The sequence below is a fragment of the Aquila chrysaetos genome, chromosome 3 (assembly GCF_900496995.4).
Source record: "Aquila chrysaetos chrysaetos chromosome 3, bAquChr1.4, whole genome shotgun sequence".
Taxonomy (NCBI): domain Eukaryota; kingdom Metazoa; phylum Chordata; class Aves; order Accipitriformes; family Accipitridae; genus Aquila; species Aquila chrysaetos.
Genome location: NC_044006.1, coordinates 55,413,563 through 55,430,353, shown reverse-complemented (window position 1 = coordinate 55,430,353; position 16,791 = coordinate 55,413,563). Strand labels below are relative to the sequence as shown.

The 16,791-nt window shown below is 43.6% G+C and overlaps 1 protein-coding gene across 1 annotated transcript in view; it reads left to right on the top strand.

Moving 5' to 3' along the window:
- The first annotated feature begins 10,068 nt into the window (after window positions 1–10,068).
- The window catches only part of NMT2 (N-myristoyltransferase 2), a 38,879-nt gene continuing 32,156 nt past the window's right edge, over window positions 10,069–16,791 (top strand). The window contains exon 1 of the mRNA XM_030009418.2: window positions 10,069–10,357. Within this exon, the coding sequence (XP_029865278.1) occupies window positions 10,248–10,357 (110 nt within the window). The 5' untranslated portion in view covers window positions 10,069–10,247. The remainder of the gene's footprint in view (window positions 10,358–16,791) is intronic.

Sequence of the window (16,791 nt, the reverse complement as noted above, 5' to 3'; positions counted from 1 at the left end):
GATGGCAAGTATTAATGGGGAAAAAATGCAAAAGATTGTAATGACAAAGCTTACAAAAGTAATGAAAATATGTTGGACTTAAAAAAATACTAGGAACAGGTCTTCAATTAATCTATCCGCAATCAGGATTTTCAAATGGATAATGACTGAAAGAGTAAAGATAATTTTTAAATCTTAGGTTATATTATCCAAAGTCCATTTATATCATAGGGCCTATGAAATGTTAGGACTGTTGGGAGTTAGTACACTCGTTAAGAGTCCATTCACTGAATGGTTGTCCCCCAGCTCCCACTTTGTTCCTGCTGAAATACTTGCTTCTCAAAGCTTATTAAAGTGTCTGTAAAGCACCTTGACTTACTGTGATAATGACCTTTTATTATTTGATTTAAGTGCTTTGTCAGGCTACCAGCATGCTAAACCCTCTACAAATACAGGGAAAAAATGGTTCCTGCCTCAGAGCATTTGCAATCTAACACGTTACACAAATATACAAAATCGTGGTGCTGAGCTTAGATGAACAGCTTACCAAGAAACCCCACCATTTGGAAATTGCTCATGATGCTTTTCTCCCTTACAGGAAGGACTGAGTAGCTTTAGTAAAGTGAATTAAGCTCTCTTGAAATACCTTAGCAGTATTTTCATTTTCTGCCCTTCATTCTATCCATGAATGCTCTGAAAGACCAATTTTATATCACGATCCTAAACAAACATGGTTGAAATTGGTAAGAAATTACATATCCCATGTAGGGTTTAGCCTATAGAATAGTACAGGTGTAAATGAGCAAGTATTGGATTAGATATTTACCCTTTCTCTAGGAAGGTCCCTAGTGAACCAAAAAAGGCATTATTTTTTTCTTAACCAACGAGAATTCATCTGAGGATTAAAATTTGTTGTAACGTAGTAGCTCTTAAACTATCAATAGGCTGTAACCTGGGGCATGGGGCATGGAATTGGGAATCCATCCAGTACAGCCTTGGACTTGGTCAAAAGAGAAGAAGAATGTCAGTTTGCTTTTCTAAAATGTATGGGAGACAGGTAAGGTTTTTTTGAATCAGTGCTGCTGTTTGGGTCCTTTTAGCATTCGAAATTCTTAAAGTCGGAGTATCTGCCACCTGGTGGTGAACTGTTTGAACTGTTTCTCCATACATACTGGGTATAAAACACAGTTTCTCATTTCAATATAAGCACAGTTTATAACTTCAGTAACACCAGTAGGCAGCTGGCACAAGATCATCAGTTGTTTCATGGGCCTGCTGTCAGTCCAAGTGCAGAGATCGCTGTCAGCTTGAGAGACCTTGCCCAGCCTCTTAGCTGGGGCAGTATTCAGCTCATAACATCTCCATTCAAATCAAAATGCGTCATCACTGATGGCAGTGTAGTGTGCTCAAGTGTAAATGTGCCTGTGTTCTCTCACCTCGTGAATAGCACCTTGGTTTTAGATAAAGTTAAAACAATTTTAACTACTAGTTGTTTCAAAAGTTGATAAAAATAAGAGCAACTCAATTATTATTCTTTTCCTGTTCTGCTTACAGACAAATGTAAGCTGGCAGGTTCAGTGCTAACCTTACTCATTTTTTTTTAATATATATATGTGTATGATATATGATTATTATATAATATGATATATCCTATATCATGATAGATGGATAGATAGATATACACACAATATTTTCATGATCTGTCTGATATTTTCATTTCTAGGCTGCAAACCATTTGGAGCTTTGGGTAGACAAATAGGCAGCAGCCAAGTGCCATTTTCAGACTAGAGGAGCATTTTTTTATGTTACTCGTGTAATTCCAAGTGGTAAACTGACACCATGTACTGTCTTCTACATGACAGTAATAACAGAAAGGGTATCTAGTTCTTTTTAGCTATAATCTTCTGGTATCCACAGCTTATTAGCTTGCAAAATGTGGCACCTGGTCTATTATCACTTAACTGAAGTACTTCTTGTTTTATTGATGTGCTTTTTTTCTAGGAATAAACAGTGCCAGTTAGATTGTTTGATCATTAAATATCTCTTCTGCCTTGGAAACTTACAGCCGCAGGGAAGGAAAATGTGATGACAACAGGGAGGTACAAATGAAATACTTGTTTACAGTTTATTTTTGTAATTCTGGAGAGAAGCACTTCGTGTTCACGTGGCTGGAAATATGCACTGCTGAATAAACCCAGCTGAGGAATGGTCCTGCCACTCCATTTTATATTATAAAAGTAGGAAATGGTAACTGAAATACTGCTGTGGAATGGGAAATCCCACTTTCAAAGGAATGGCTGGTCCTGCTGCAAGAGATGTTGGGTATGAAAGCTGGAAGAAGTTGTTTCAAAGGGCTCCTGTTACAAGCATTGTTTTTTAAAGGGTTTTGGTGATTTAGTGGTTGTGGGGAGTTTAAAAAAGCGTCAGGACTGTCTTCTCCCCTGTCCCCCCCGATTTTCACAAGCACACTCCCAGCAGTGTTGGCCCCTGAGCTTCTCCTCTCCCTGGGTAGAAACCCATTATTGTCCTACTCTTACGCTGGAGCTTACAGCTCTGGCTGTGGCATATGCGCCACAAGCTACTCCAGGTAGATTCTGTTCCCTACACATTTATTCTGGAAGTTTTCCATCTATAAAGGAAGAGGCTGGAACCACATCTCAAACCCAGGAAAGCCTGCATGAAAAGAAAGTAACACAGCAGGAGATGTGCCCACATACTACCCTTACCCAGATGCTTAGGGCAGAGCCTTTCTCCCAGTGTCCCCTGCCCCTGGAGATGAGAGAGGCTATGGGTCTTGGCTTCCCTCTCCCTGGTCTTCAGGGAATGCCCCTTCCATAAACCCAGCCCCCTGATCCCACCTTCAGTTTTGTGCCATGCTGTGAGGCCAGCATTGATGGGACGTGCAATGTGACACTCTAATGACATTTCAGTAAAGCTGCTTGTAGGTGTTGGTGAGAGTGAGCTTTCTCAAGTTGTCTGCCTCTTTGTGTCTATGCCACTAGCTGTACCTTGATTTTAACACCTCATAATCCTATATTAAATAACACAATAACAATGAGGAAAGCAGAACATGATAGCCAAGTTCCCCCGCGTGAGGAGTGTTTTTCTTTTGAGAGCTGGATTTGGTCTTTTATTCCTGGAAATCAGCAAAGTATACCTACATAAATATATGTGTATATGTGCATGCATGCATGTGTGCATGCATGCATGTGCACATGTATGTAAGTGCATTTAATATAAAAGCTGGCTTAAATGCTAGTTTCAGCATTTCAACATCAAGCAATGCCAAAGTAAAGGTCGCTCACCTAGGCTGACTGGAAGAACCGGCATAAGAGCTCATAAAGGCTTGTATTAATTAACTTAATTGTCCTTGTGGTCTGACACTGCAGGGCCAAAGACATGCTTGATGCTGTTTCTGCTGTGCCCCTGACTTCCATGAGATTTATTCACACTTGCCTACTAGCCTAGACCTGACGTCTAAATTTTGTGCTTAAAGCTTGTCTAATGTCTATATTTTAAGTACTTTACTCTGCAATTGTTGCAACATTTGACAGAGGCTTTTCTTTTGCAGAAAGTTGTAAAATTCTGAAGGGTAAAATCTTACTGTAAAAATCTCCAAAAATTTTGTATAGAAATGGAAGAGTTATAATAGAGTCTGGTTTCCCTTTTTCTTCATGGGGAAGACATTGTGTCCATGAGACACTTCTTAATTCAATGTAATTCTCCATGCAGTAGGTGTGCATCCCGAACAACACCGTTAATCTGCTTCTAACCAACCAGAAGGTATGCAGAACCTTTATTGGCATTATCCATTTATCTGATTTGTAAGTTAATGGGATACTTCTAGTTGGAGCAACCTACAGAACATTGGAGATGATCTTCTGTTGGCTATTATGGAAATGTTGGAAATACAGCATCTAACAACATACTGTCCCTGAGCAGGTTGTCACCACAAAGAGTATTCTGTTCGTTCTAAAATACTATTCTCATCCAAGGTCTGCTTGGCTTTAGACTGCAATCTCCGAAGCCTGGAAGAACACCTTTCCAAATAAAAGTGGTTTTTGCTAATGGGAATAGGTAATGAATACTAAAGTACTTGATAGACATACCATTTGTTTGGGGATAGCCAGACTTTTAGGTTTCCTTCTCTGGACCTGAACTTTGAGAACTATCCTCCTCGATATTCTCAAGGTTTCCAGGCTGTAGTCTCTATTTTAGGGTGTCTAACAGTGTTAAATACTTTAGGGCAAACAGGACATACAGGAGCACCCTAATAGTTCTAGTCTGTTACAAATGCTCTGAGAGTTGTAGTCAGGCTGTAGCCTCTTCACTCTAGCAGGAAAAAATGTACATCTATCACAGGAAAGAGCCCCTTTTTGGGGATAAAGAACTACCAGAAACAGACAAAAATAAACCTGAAAACTTTCATTTTGGAAAAATACTGAAATGGTCAAGAGATGAAGAATAATTCACATATCTATCGCTCCCTCCATCCAGAATCAGGGAAAGAAAGCATTTGGCTGTACCTGCAGCCTCCCTGCAAAGAGGAGGGAACAGCAGGTGCATTGATACAGGGGAACTGTAAAAGGCTGATGGGAGAACTGATTTAGGAGCTGACAGGAGTAAATTGGATTGATTTGGAGATTGGATGTGCAGAAGTAATTGCTGAGTATTGGTCAGAGCTCTTGCAGCACCAGTGTCAACACTGTCTTTGTCAATAAATTTGTCACCACTAATTCTCATTCACATATATAGTTTGAGAAGGGTCTGAAAGACAGAAAAAAAAAAATAGAAATGCAAAATATGTATATATTTGTAATAATCATTATTTAAAAGTCAGTTCTGATTATTAAGTATCTTTTAATGTAAAACGTGATTTATTTATTTTTTACCTTTTGGGGCTAGAGACCCTAGGAACAGAGGAATTGCAATGCTGGAACCAGTTTGAACCTGTGTTTGATCTAAGTCTTGTATCCTGCTTCCAACAATCATCAAAAACAGATGCATCAGAAAACTGGGGAAGAAATCTCTGCTAGTGATAATAACCCCACAGGATAAAAGTCTTCCTATCCTTATCACTTATACCCTTAAGCATGAGGGTTTGTATTTATCATACACATTTTTTAATGCTACGATAAGTTTTCAATATGCATGTAAATGTCTTAACGCTTTTTTAATGCTGTATAGCCCGCGGCCCTTGCCAATGCAGGCACCAGCATGGAGAAGTAGATGCTTCAGTGCAAAAGGTAAGATGTAAAATAGAAGAGGTATGGTATGAGCTGCATTTTAAAACAGAATTCAACAAAAATTTGAACATCAGAGTGCAGCAGAAAGAGCGGGCTGTTTTGAGAGTGCTTGTCCCCCACTTTGAATGCTGCAGCCAACACAGGCCAGCAGCAAGTGGGCTGCATGAGACAGGCAAGGCTGAAGCTCACCAAGTGTGGTATGCAGCAGGAGGCTAAAAAGATGTACAGCGGGTGAGACAAACCATAAAGATCAGAGACGTGATCTCACGTGGATACAAGTGTGCAACATATGGGATCACAAGCTCATTTCATTCCCTAACCATTTCTACCTATTCTGTTGTTAGCTGTGACATCTATATACATTTGTTTTGGTGCATTTGTTCAGTGTATTTTCAAACTGTATTGTCTCACCCTTGCATCTCATTCAGGATTAAAGGCGGCAGTATTTAAGTTCTCAGCATAGAGGGCCACCAATAAAAAAAAATCATTGAGAGATAGTACTAGTAGGTACTTGTGTAAGGCAAAGTCTAAACATATTTGTTTGCTCCATAACTTTTTTTTTTAAATATTTATTAGGAAAATAGAGAAAACACTAAACTATTAGCTAATTTTCAAGTTGGATCAGTTTTGCTTCCGATTTACAAGACTACAAAAAGTTCACACCAAGTTGTTTATTATTTACTTGCAATATTAAATCTATTTTAAATTATAAATGCCATGAATATTTCAATGTGGTGTATAAAGTTAGGAACAGTCCTATGACTGCATGAAAATTTCAGGTACTTCTGCAGTGTTTAATACTCAGAACACATAGACTAATCAAATGATGCCAATAGTCTGAATGATATATATCACTAGCTCACTGGGATGTAATTAATATGTATCACTAGGCAAGTAAACAAGTCTGGATTTTGCCTGGGTGCTTGAGGGAAACTGTATCAGTGACTGGCTGGCTTTATTCAAGTCGCAGAAGAGCAAACAGAAGGGTATGACCCTGACCACGTACTACACAGTCTCACTTGATGGTTCATCCAACAGGCAAGATTGGACAAAGCTGCGTACGGCCCTGGGAGTTAAGGCTTCCCAATCCTCAGTATTTCTCACCGCCAGCCTTAGACAGCTCCTCCTCAGTAGTCTAGGGTTCTTTTGAACTCATGGCAGCCACTGAAATGCCCCAAGTATTTGAGTGTTTGTAGGGTTTCATTTTGAGTCCTGGATTTTGCTGTGGGAGTCAACTAGGAAAAAGTTAAACATGGCAACACCAAAGTCCATTTGTGGATCTGGGCCTATACTCATATACTTACGTTCAAGGTGGCTCAAAGCCTCTCAGACTTGTAGGCACAGTTTAATTTTGTGTAGCCATGACAGACCCATGACTGCATCTGTTATGGAAAGCAGAGGAGAGACAGAACCTGGAAAGGGAAGTAGGATGGGGAAAGATCCAGAAAGCTGAGATTTATGGTGGTGTAGAGGGTCCCCTATACACTGGTCTGTTCGTTGCTGGCTGATAGTGGTGGGAGCACCTAGGCAGAGCTACATCTGTAATGCTTCACTGACCTTTCTCTCTTCTTTTCTTCCAATTTGTTGCCATAAGCAACTGGATATTTTGGCTACATCTAGCAGCAAACCCAGAGTCACTACTAAAGCTCTAAGGAGACCTATGAAAATAACCAACCAACCAATGAATAATTCATCAAATGCTGGAATTATTTTAATTGATTTCATGATAAGCTGTTTAGTATTAAGTGAAGTGTATATCCTGATTAGGAAGTCTATTTTCCTTTGTTATTCATTTTTTAGCTTTTGTGTAAAACAACTGTGCTTTCTTCTTTTTAATCTTCATAAAATAAAAGGCTCTTATGTTCCCTGTACATCTAGGAAGAAGTCGTCTTAACCAGTTAAAAACTAAATTCACATCTTCACAAACACAGGCTCTTTACCTGCTAGGTTTAAAATGAAACATTTCTGATAGCTTTTGATGGTCTGCTTAGACTGGTGCGAGTGCGTGGGTTATGTCTGCATCACTTGTATGCAGCAGTTTGGGGAGTTCCCGGACATACCCACCTGTGACAACAGAGGTCTTGGAAGTACAGATGCCCACAGACAGCCTGTTCGGGTACATCAGGTGCCATCCATGCTGCTTACTGTCCTAGTGGTACATACTCCATTAACTCACTGTGGTTCAACATGTGGGGTCCTGAAGTTCAGGGGTACATTTTTTCACCTTACTGCTCTATTTTGGGAAGACACCTATACATGTGATAGCTAACATTTATCAAGTAGTGCAACTGCTGAGCAGTGTCTGTAAAGTGAATTTAAACACTCTGGGAATCTGTCTGGTAATTTCAGAAATGCAAAACTACATCAGAATTCCTCAGTGCAGGACAGATGCATACCTCTCGCTTCTGGTCAACTTCTCTACTTGTGGTATAAGCAAAAGTAACATATTCATGAAATGCAGAGCACAATTCAGTGTTGTCAGTTGGCCTTGTAACAGTGGAATCTGGAGTATAATCTCAGTTGCGCCTCTCAGGAGATAAACTGTAATATCCATGAGGATATTCCTCATGCATGCTATGAACCCTAGAATAGCAGCCGTTCTGCAGCTATACTCTGCCTGATCCCCCTTCCAGGGAGACCTTCTAGCAGGGACAGCAAGTGATAGCTTGCTGGGAGAGATTCGTATTGCCTTTCTAATTGTCTCTGTGAACTGCACAAAGAGTCAGGATCCAGGCTTCCTATACTCCATTCAGCTCAATGAAGTGAGGAAAATTGTGGTAAAGGACAGAAGATGGATAAACCGACAGTTTCTCCAACACAGTGATTCAATATAGCTGTTTAGTCATTGACATACTGTTCTTCACTTTCTCCTACACATTATTATGAGGGAAAAAAAAAATCATTAGTAATCACTGGATTAACTTCACTCCAGGCTATGGCACCACTGTTCACAATTGTTTTTTGTTATTGAAAACTATTGGGTATTGTGCCTTTGTTTTGAGATTTTCTTTCTCTCCTACACATTACAACTGAGTGAAGGTTTAGTTCTAAAGGTCATTTCAAACTGTGGTAACACGGTAGGCACATTTCCCCTCTGACCTACAGTGATGGCTTGACATTGGGAGGTCATACATGGCCAAGTGTTAATTACAAGCCTCCCATCAGTTTTGCAACAGTTGAGGGTAGGCCACCTGTCTAGAATTTTTTTCTCTCTCCCTTCACTCATTTGTGGAAGATCAACACCACCTTAACAATTTAGCCATATTCAGGAACAACTGCTGTTTTTAAAGATACATGTGCTATGTTACAGTTTATTTTATTTGGAACGTGCTGGTTGAATATTTTCTAGCTTTATTGATTTAGTACCCTTGAATTTTCCAGTCACCACAGCTAGTACTTCAAAACTGTCAAGACAGAAAATACCGGTCAGATGATAGAAGTCCAGCATAGATAGCAGTCACTGAAGGTTTGAACCTAGTCCTGAGACATCAGAGTGTAACGTGATAGATCATACAGCTGATAAACCCATACTCCATTACCCATTCAGAATTGTCTTTCCTTCTGTCCTTTCACAACAAAGCAGGAAGGGCTTCCCCAAGTCTGCCTGTGGCAGGAAACAAAAATTCAGTAATTATTTGGCAGCACAAGGGCAGCACTTTCTGGATGATGCAACTGACTACTTGGTTAGGCCAAGAGAAGCTGGGAGGTAGTTTAGGAGAATTGTTACAAACGACGTACAGCTTGAAAGGGTGACCGGGGCATTGGATTTGTCATTATTACGTTGTCTGCCTTTGACTCTTCAAGAATCTTATGCGTTTGAATTACAAGTTCCTGTGGCAACTCGCATGTTGTAAAGGACCAAGCGCAGTGGGACACAGAGCGGCCCAGAGCTGGTGCTCAGTACGCATAGGTGCAGAGTTTGACTGCGAGGGCACAGCTGGAGGGACATCTAGCTGTCTTCTGCTTGGCCAGTGAGATCTTTTACTTGACATGTCACCCACAATATCTGATAGAGCAAAACATTACACCACCCTAAATCAAAAATAGGAAAAAGAAATCCAAATCACCACCTTAAATCAAAATGCAAGGAAGCAGCATCTTCCTCACATTAAATGACTTTCAAGAGGGCAGTGGGGGTAAGGAGAAAGTGATGTTTGGCAGCACTGCCAAACCAAGCACTCAGAAATTCTGAATCCCTGCCAGAAGTCTTGATATGACCCTGGAAATCACGAGAGTTCAAATAATTAATACGAGTTTCTCTTTCTTTGTTTTCCTGGGTTCAAACCATTACCACTTAACTCCAGTTTTTCTAGCATGGAGCTTGCAGAAATACCAAAGGCTTCGGGAAAACAACAAGGGCTGCGAGAGCCAGTGGCCACGGCTGTGAGGGGGATCGCCGCGGCGGCCTCGGCAGCGTCTACCAGTGGCACCTTTGGCGTCCAAGTACGTATGGCGCGAGAAGGAAACACAGGGAGCTGCCAAAACGCGCTCCGAGGCTCCTGAGGCCCGGCAGCTGCCGCCCCACCGAGCGGGCCCTCGCCTGCCTGCAGGCCCCGACCCCACGGCGCGGGGACGGGCACCGCCGGGCCTGCCCCTCGGGCCTCCCCCGGCGACGGGGGGGCAGCGCCCTGCCTGCGGGGACCCGAGGCCCGCGGAAGTCAGGGGCCGCGGGTCAGATGCCGGCTACGAGGGAGTCGGACGGGGGCCGGGCCCCGCCCGGCTGTGAGGGGCAGGGCGGGGCGGGGCAGGGCAGGGCGCCGAGCCCCCCGCGGCAAGGCCCGGCCCGGCCCGGCCCGGTCCGGTCCCGTCCCGTCCCGTCCCGTCCCGTCCCGTCCCGTCCCGTCCCGTCCCGTCCCCTGTGGGGCGCCGCGGAGCGGCCGGGCAGCCCCGGCGGCCTCCGCCTCCTCCGGCAGCACGGGGGAGGACAGCAGCTAGAGGGAGCTCCTCCGGACTGCATCTGCCCGTGCGCCCCGGTTCCTTTCAAAGGCTCCCCCGCCCCCTCCCCTCCCTCCTTCCCCCGTGATGGCGGAGGACAGCGAGTCTGCGGCCAGCCAGCAGAGCCTGGAGCTGGATGACCAGGATACCTGCGGCATAGACGGCGACAATGAGGAGGAGGCCGAGCACGCCAAGGGGTAGGGGCGCGCTGCGGGCCGGGCGGGCGGGCGGGCACGGCTCGGGGAGGCAGCCCCCGCGTCTGCCGCCGCGGCAGTGGTAGGGCTGGAGGTGCCGCCGCGGCCGCTGTTGCGGGCCGGGCCGGGCTCCCCTCGCCGCCCGGAGCGGGCCCCGAGTTGGGGCGGGCTGCGGAGCGGAGGGCGTGCGAGGCACGCTCCTGTCAGCCGGTGGGCGGCCTGCATGGCGCGGCCCGGCCCGGTGCTCCACCGCGGCGCCTGCGCGTGTGCCGCCCGCGGCCGAGGGGCTCCGCCGGCGGCACCCCGCGCCCTCCTCCCGGGCCGCCTTCCGCCGCAGTTGGCAGCGTGTGAGGACCCTGCCGCCCGGCTCGGCTCGGCTCGGCTCGCCTTGCCTTCCCCCCCCCCGGGGTGGCCTCCGCCGAAGGGAGAGGCGGGGTGCCGGGCCCCCGGCCTGAGGTGAGGGGAGCGGCGGGGCGGGCGCTTCCCCGCCGGACACCGGCCTTAAAAGCGGGCCCTAAAAGGCAGGCTAAATCCTGTTTTGTCGTCGGTGCTTTTTCAGGATTTGGGGGCTTTTCTTGGGGTTTTTTGGCCGTTAGGAAGCCCGCCGTAGCGGGTCACGGCGCTCTGGGGAAATGCCCCCTTGCTCCCTTACTTGTTCCGGTTGGTTCCAGCTCCCTCGGGGCGGGCGCCCTCAGAGCCCCCCACACCCCCCTCACACGCTCCCCTCCCCGGCCTGGGGACCTGTCCAGGCGTCGTCTGTGTCCGTCTGTCCTGCAGACAGTCCTCCTCAACATCACCTATTGTCCAGAAGGAAATATTACCTCTAAATGCACACGCCGTGGAGAGTGGAGCAGAGCGCGTGTTTTACCAAGGCGTTAGCCGGAGCAAACGCTGTTGTTCTGGTTGTAGTTCCTTCTCCGCTAATCTTGCGCCTTAAATCTTCCCACGCTGTGGATCAGGCGCTGTCTCCAGTTGCTTGGGGAGCTGACAGGAGAGGCAGCTGGCATAAATGCAGCCCCTTGCACCCGACCCAGGGTGTTGGGCTGTGAGCAGCCTGGCTCCGTCCAGGCATGAGGTGCCAAGGGTCTGGCTCGCTCTGCAGTTGGGGGCTTTTGGGGCAGGGAAATGGGAGGAACGTGTTTTAAAAATCGACTTCGTTTACGTTTACTTTTTTGCTTTTTTTTTGAGGGACTAGAAAACGTGATTGCAGAGAAAACGCTTTGTTGTCGCAACTAGGAGTGGCTGGAGTAACCTAAAAATAGGTTAATCTGTACACAGCTACACAAATATCTGCCTCATGAATTTCTGATTCATCTGGTTGAGAGCATTTCTGTAGGTGATTGATGATTGAGGATGTACGTTGTTTGTTGTCTCCTGCCCCCAGGATTTGCTTGGCAACGAGCAGCTCTGCATCTTAAATGTGGCAATAGGAATCTAAGAGACTTAGGAGGACTGACTTGTCTAAAAGGCAGGAAAGGGGAAAACTTCGATGCTCGCTGTTCTGTCAGTGAATTCGTGGCATGCATGCTAAAATAGTTGTGTCAAAAATAATTATAGTAATATAAATCTGGGATATTAAGAAGGGACAAAATAGTGTTTAATTATCTTGGTGCTTTTGTTACGTTTGTTTACGTAAATATGCCACAGTTGATGATTCCCAAATATGTAAAAGTAACACCGCTAAGAGCAGAGAATGATTATTTATTGCTCTTTGTAGGAGCCAACCTGATGTGCCAGGGGACATAGATTGATAGGCGGGTGATGCCTGTCTAGAATTCATTCGTACCTTATTCCTACTCCAGTTTCCTCTCTGTTTGTGTGTGTGACCGAGCTGTAGCTGCCCTCTGCAGTGTAGCTAGGCTTGCAGCTACGCGCTCAGGCTGCTGTGACAGCAAGTGCAGAAGCAGTGTGTAAGAAGCAGCCGGGGAACAAAGAATTGCACTTTGGTGTGTTCTGAATCGCAGCTTGCCGCTCTACTCCAGCTTGGGTCTCACTGAGCTTTGAGGGACAACTGCTGTGGCTGTGGGTTGTACGCCATTCTCCCCAAAACTTGTTGTTGTTGAATATCCCGAATGTATGTTAATGAGTATTTCAAAGAAGCTGCTTTATTCATCTTTAAATAAGAAAGTGAATGCTTCCAAGTAATGTGAAGTTTCATTAAATTAGTGGTAGATCTTTCCAGCAGAAAAAGCCTCTAAGTATTAGTATCAGTTTTCTATCATGGTTCTGATATATGAAGTCTAATACTGACTTTTGAATTACTTTATTTTCCTGTAATCTTTGAGAATCTAGTTTACTACTATTTTTCTGCAGGCTGAAGTATTCAAACAAATTCCATCAAATGAAAAGAAAAATCTTACACTACAGCAAACACAAAGATCTACTCTTGATCTGGGAGATTAACCCATGGTAATAGGAGCCTAATTATTCCCTGTTTTCTCCCTATCATAGTGTATTAATTTTTGAGGTAGCTTTAAAGTTTGCTTTGAGCTTTTAGATAAGGTTTTATATAGCTAAGCAATTTATGAGCATTCTTATTACTGGAGACTATGACTGTGTCAACTGACTTGCTAAATTTTGAATGGTCTCCATTGCTGCTGATCAGTGTTTAATCTCATGCTATTTTAACCCTCATTTTTTTAGAATGAGGTAGAGTTTGTATGTTACGTATCAGTCTCTAGTAGGATTGCTTTGCAAATGAAGTTACTTTCAAGCTATACTTGACATTAGAAAATAGGTCCTTATAATATTGACAACAAAAAAACATCGTTTGTACATGTATGTATGACTTCAAATTTTTTTTTTTTAATTTGTAGCTTTTTCATGTGCTTGAGCACTGAATGACTGCAGCAGAAAATACCATTTTATAGCTCTCAACTGTGCGAATGTCTTTGTCCTCCGTTTCTGCTCCTGTTTTTTAGATGCAGGGTTATGTATGTTGTGTGACTCATTGCTGTTCTATTCTGTGTCTGCAGCTTGCTCCTGCTAGATGCATTATGCTGTACTTGTTCTGTTTCATAATAAAATGTTGTTTACAAAATAGCTTTGTATGCTCTTACAAAATGCAAAAATGTATTTATTGCACCTGAATCCACCCTGCTGAGCCTAGCTTTGTAAGGTGTCTCAGTTCATTCTAAATAGCTCCTTATGCTCAATGTCAGGAAGGCTTTGGGCACAGAACATTTAGTAAACAGATGAGGAAAAAGTATGACCTTTAAACAACTCCCCCAACCCTCACAAATTATTTATTTTGAATGTTTTAGTAGTATACCCCTTTGATTATTGTTAAATGGCAACTTTATAATCAGCACTACTTTTAGGTTGTTTTTTTTTTTTTTTAATAAATATTTCTATGGTACTGGAGGCAGTGCTCAGTTTTAGCAGGCGAGATTTACATCTTGTCGTACAGCCTTACAGACTTGAAGGGGGAGGCAGAGGAAACATGCAGAGCTTTGAGGAGTATCTGTTGGGTTAGGTTTTAAGGCCTTGCTACTAGGTTTTCATGCTCAAAAAACTTGCATTTCCAAGAACTGAAATGTATGAAAGTTTCATTTGCATACAGAGAGGTTGTTAGTAATGGTAGTTTGTTAGTAAGTGGAATTTGAAGCACTTAAGCCCTTCTGGTCAGGACCTTCTTATTCTCTTGAAGTGGTGGTAGTCTAATACAGTAATGGGAAAGCCCTTTGCATCTAAGCCTCCATTTTCTTTATGAACCAAGGACAGCCCTAGTATAAATAATACTACTTGGAAATTTTTTGCAGTCTTGCCCATATACATGAGAGCTGATTTTTGTGATCAAAAAGTTCTATATAACATCTTCAGAAATGTAGTTTTGCAACCTCACTTATTCACAGAGAGAGGAAAAAATACTGTAGAGGCAAAAACCCCACACAGGCTTAGGCCTTTACAGCTTAAAAATAAACATCTGAAGTACATGTTTGGTTTTAAATTTGAGAAATTGCTAACTTAAAATTACTATTCCATGTAATTTAAAACAGATGTTGATATTACAAAACGCTGTTTCTGCTAAAGCAGATTTTGGTGTCAAGGCAATTAAAATAACACTGACAAATATTCAGTGGGAAAGATAATCTCAAATCAAAACCAAGGGAGCCAAAACAGTTTGACCATCTGAGTAGGGTAACTGTCGTGCTCCTCCTGATTATTTCACGTCAGCTTTTCATGGTTTTGCTCAAAGCTCCACAAAGTAAGTTATTCTGCCTTTGCCACACTCCTCCCCAAATGCAGTAAGTATCCCCATTTTTCAGTTAAAAACCCCAAAAATCAACAAAACCCCAGCACATGCTGGGAGAAGCAAAAGTCTTTTTTCACATTTATGCAAAACACCAGATGTGTGTACATAAGTGGAAAGGTGTGTGGGTGTGATCATGGGCTTGCATTTGTAACTTGCAGACAAAATCATAAAACTGTGGGCCTAAGTGACTGTCTCAGAGTCATATCCACAGCCTGTTTCTATGGCAAGGTTAAGTCTTTTTGGGGGCGGTTAAGTCTTTTTGGGGGCAAGGTTAAGTCTTTTTGGGGCAGAAAGAGGTGTTTTGACTCTTCTTTTGCCTCGGCTGAATTTTGATTTGCACGTCACTTTTGTGCTGGCCTTACTTCTTCCTTATTCATCAGACTGACAAAATTGTCATCATGGATGCAGTTAAAAATACCTTAGACCATGTCTGCACTTAGGTACACCTCCGCCTCAGTGTGTAGGCTCGCCGCCCTGTCAGTGAAGTGCTCCTGGTATAAGCATGTCTCCACTGGACTGACACGGTCAAAATCTTCCCCAAGTCTAATGTTGAATATTTTTCTTAGTATAACCAGCTGTGGTCTGTGTGGTGGGCTGGACTGGGGCAGATGTGTGGGTGTGATGCGTGAAAAGGTTATGTTTCCTGACCTGACAGCTAGACGTAGCATCAACCTGAGTTGCATATCCTTTTCCTGCTTCCCCTGTGGGACCTGCGATCCAAGTTGCGTCACTTTGGTGGTGACAGGGTAGTTCAGCAAAAGAGATTTCACGTTTAAAGATTAGCTTTCACAGAAGTGGGAAACTTTTTTTTTTTTCCTTCCCCAAACTTCTAAGAGTGAGATACCTATACGATGACACCATGAAATGTGTATCTGACCAGACAAAGGAGAACTCAGATCTTATTATACAAGAATATTTAATGAAGAGAAAAGCTTTTAATAGGAGTCTTTGCTTTTAATCTTGTTACCTTTGCATATCCTTTGTGCTGTCATGTCCAGTGTAATTACTACAAGTTGAGCAACAAAGTTCCTCCCTTCCCAGCCATTCTCACTCCCAGTTTTGGAGCCTTTTGGTTCTTTTCAAGGCAGAGTATGAGAAGGACAAAAAGTCCTGAGATGTTTTGGTTTTGCTTTTGCCCTAATTTGCTTGGTATCTCTGGTTGTAACTTGTGTTGGACAAACCTGTTTACTCAGTAGCAGTTTCTGTGTGCTGCCTGCTGCCAAATCTCTGGGTTGCAGGCGTGCCTAAATAGCTGAGGGACAAGTGGGTCTCACTTTAAACCCTCTTTTTACATTCTGTGGCCTGCAACAGTAAAAAAAGACTGACCCAAGCAGGGGACTGTGCATAAATAACTTCTCTGAATGGTCCCTGGGTAACTGTCAGACAAAGGTACGAGTATTTATTTTGCAAGAGGCAGTGTGAAAGCTCTAAACCTGAACATCATAAGCTGAGGACTGGGATTTTGGAAGATTTTTTTTAAAAGAGTAGTTTTAAATGCATGTATATTTTACAGCAATTTAGTCCTGTCTTCCCTCTTTCCTAGCTAAAAAATTATGCATGTCTATATGAAAAAGACCTTGAGCTGGTCAAAGAACCAACTAAGATTATACTGGTAAAAGTACAGTTTAACTGGGGATAACATTAGTAAAGCTTGGCAAAGCTGCTTTTTCTCCATAGCTGCCAAACTTTTTTTTGAGTAGTCGTTCATTATTTCACCAAACTAAATAAAACGTTGACCCTTAGGTAATCCCAGTGAGCAGAATTCCCCTGTGGTGTAACTGGGGCCGGCTCCTGCTGAAAGGCAAGAGGACAAGTGAGACGCACTGGTGTGACTTGGGGTTCGGTGCCTGCTGAGGGCATCTGTTCAGGAACGGCGTTTGCTGAAACTCCTAGTAGACTTATGTTCGACACAAAAGCTCTTGGGAGTCATCTCAAGGACACAGTGGCATCATTTGTTTGCTGTATGTGAGATGTTAGAGGAAAAGGCAGAAGTCTGTGGACAGTTCAAGAAGGTAGAAGGGTATGTCATTAAATGAACCTTAGCAAAGGTGAAATTGCTCTGCCTAGTATTTTTATCTCAGTTTTGCCAGAGGTGGTGAAGTCCTAGGTCTTGTACACATTTGGTTTTTTCACTCTCTTGTGTTTATAACCTCTTGCCAGGCCTCTGGGTCTGTTCTGTGTT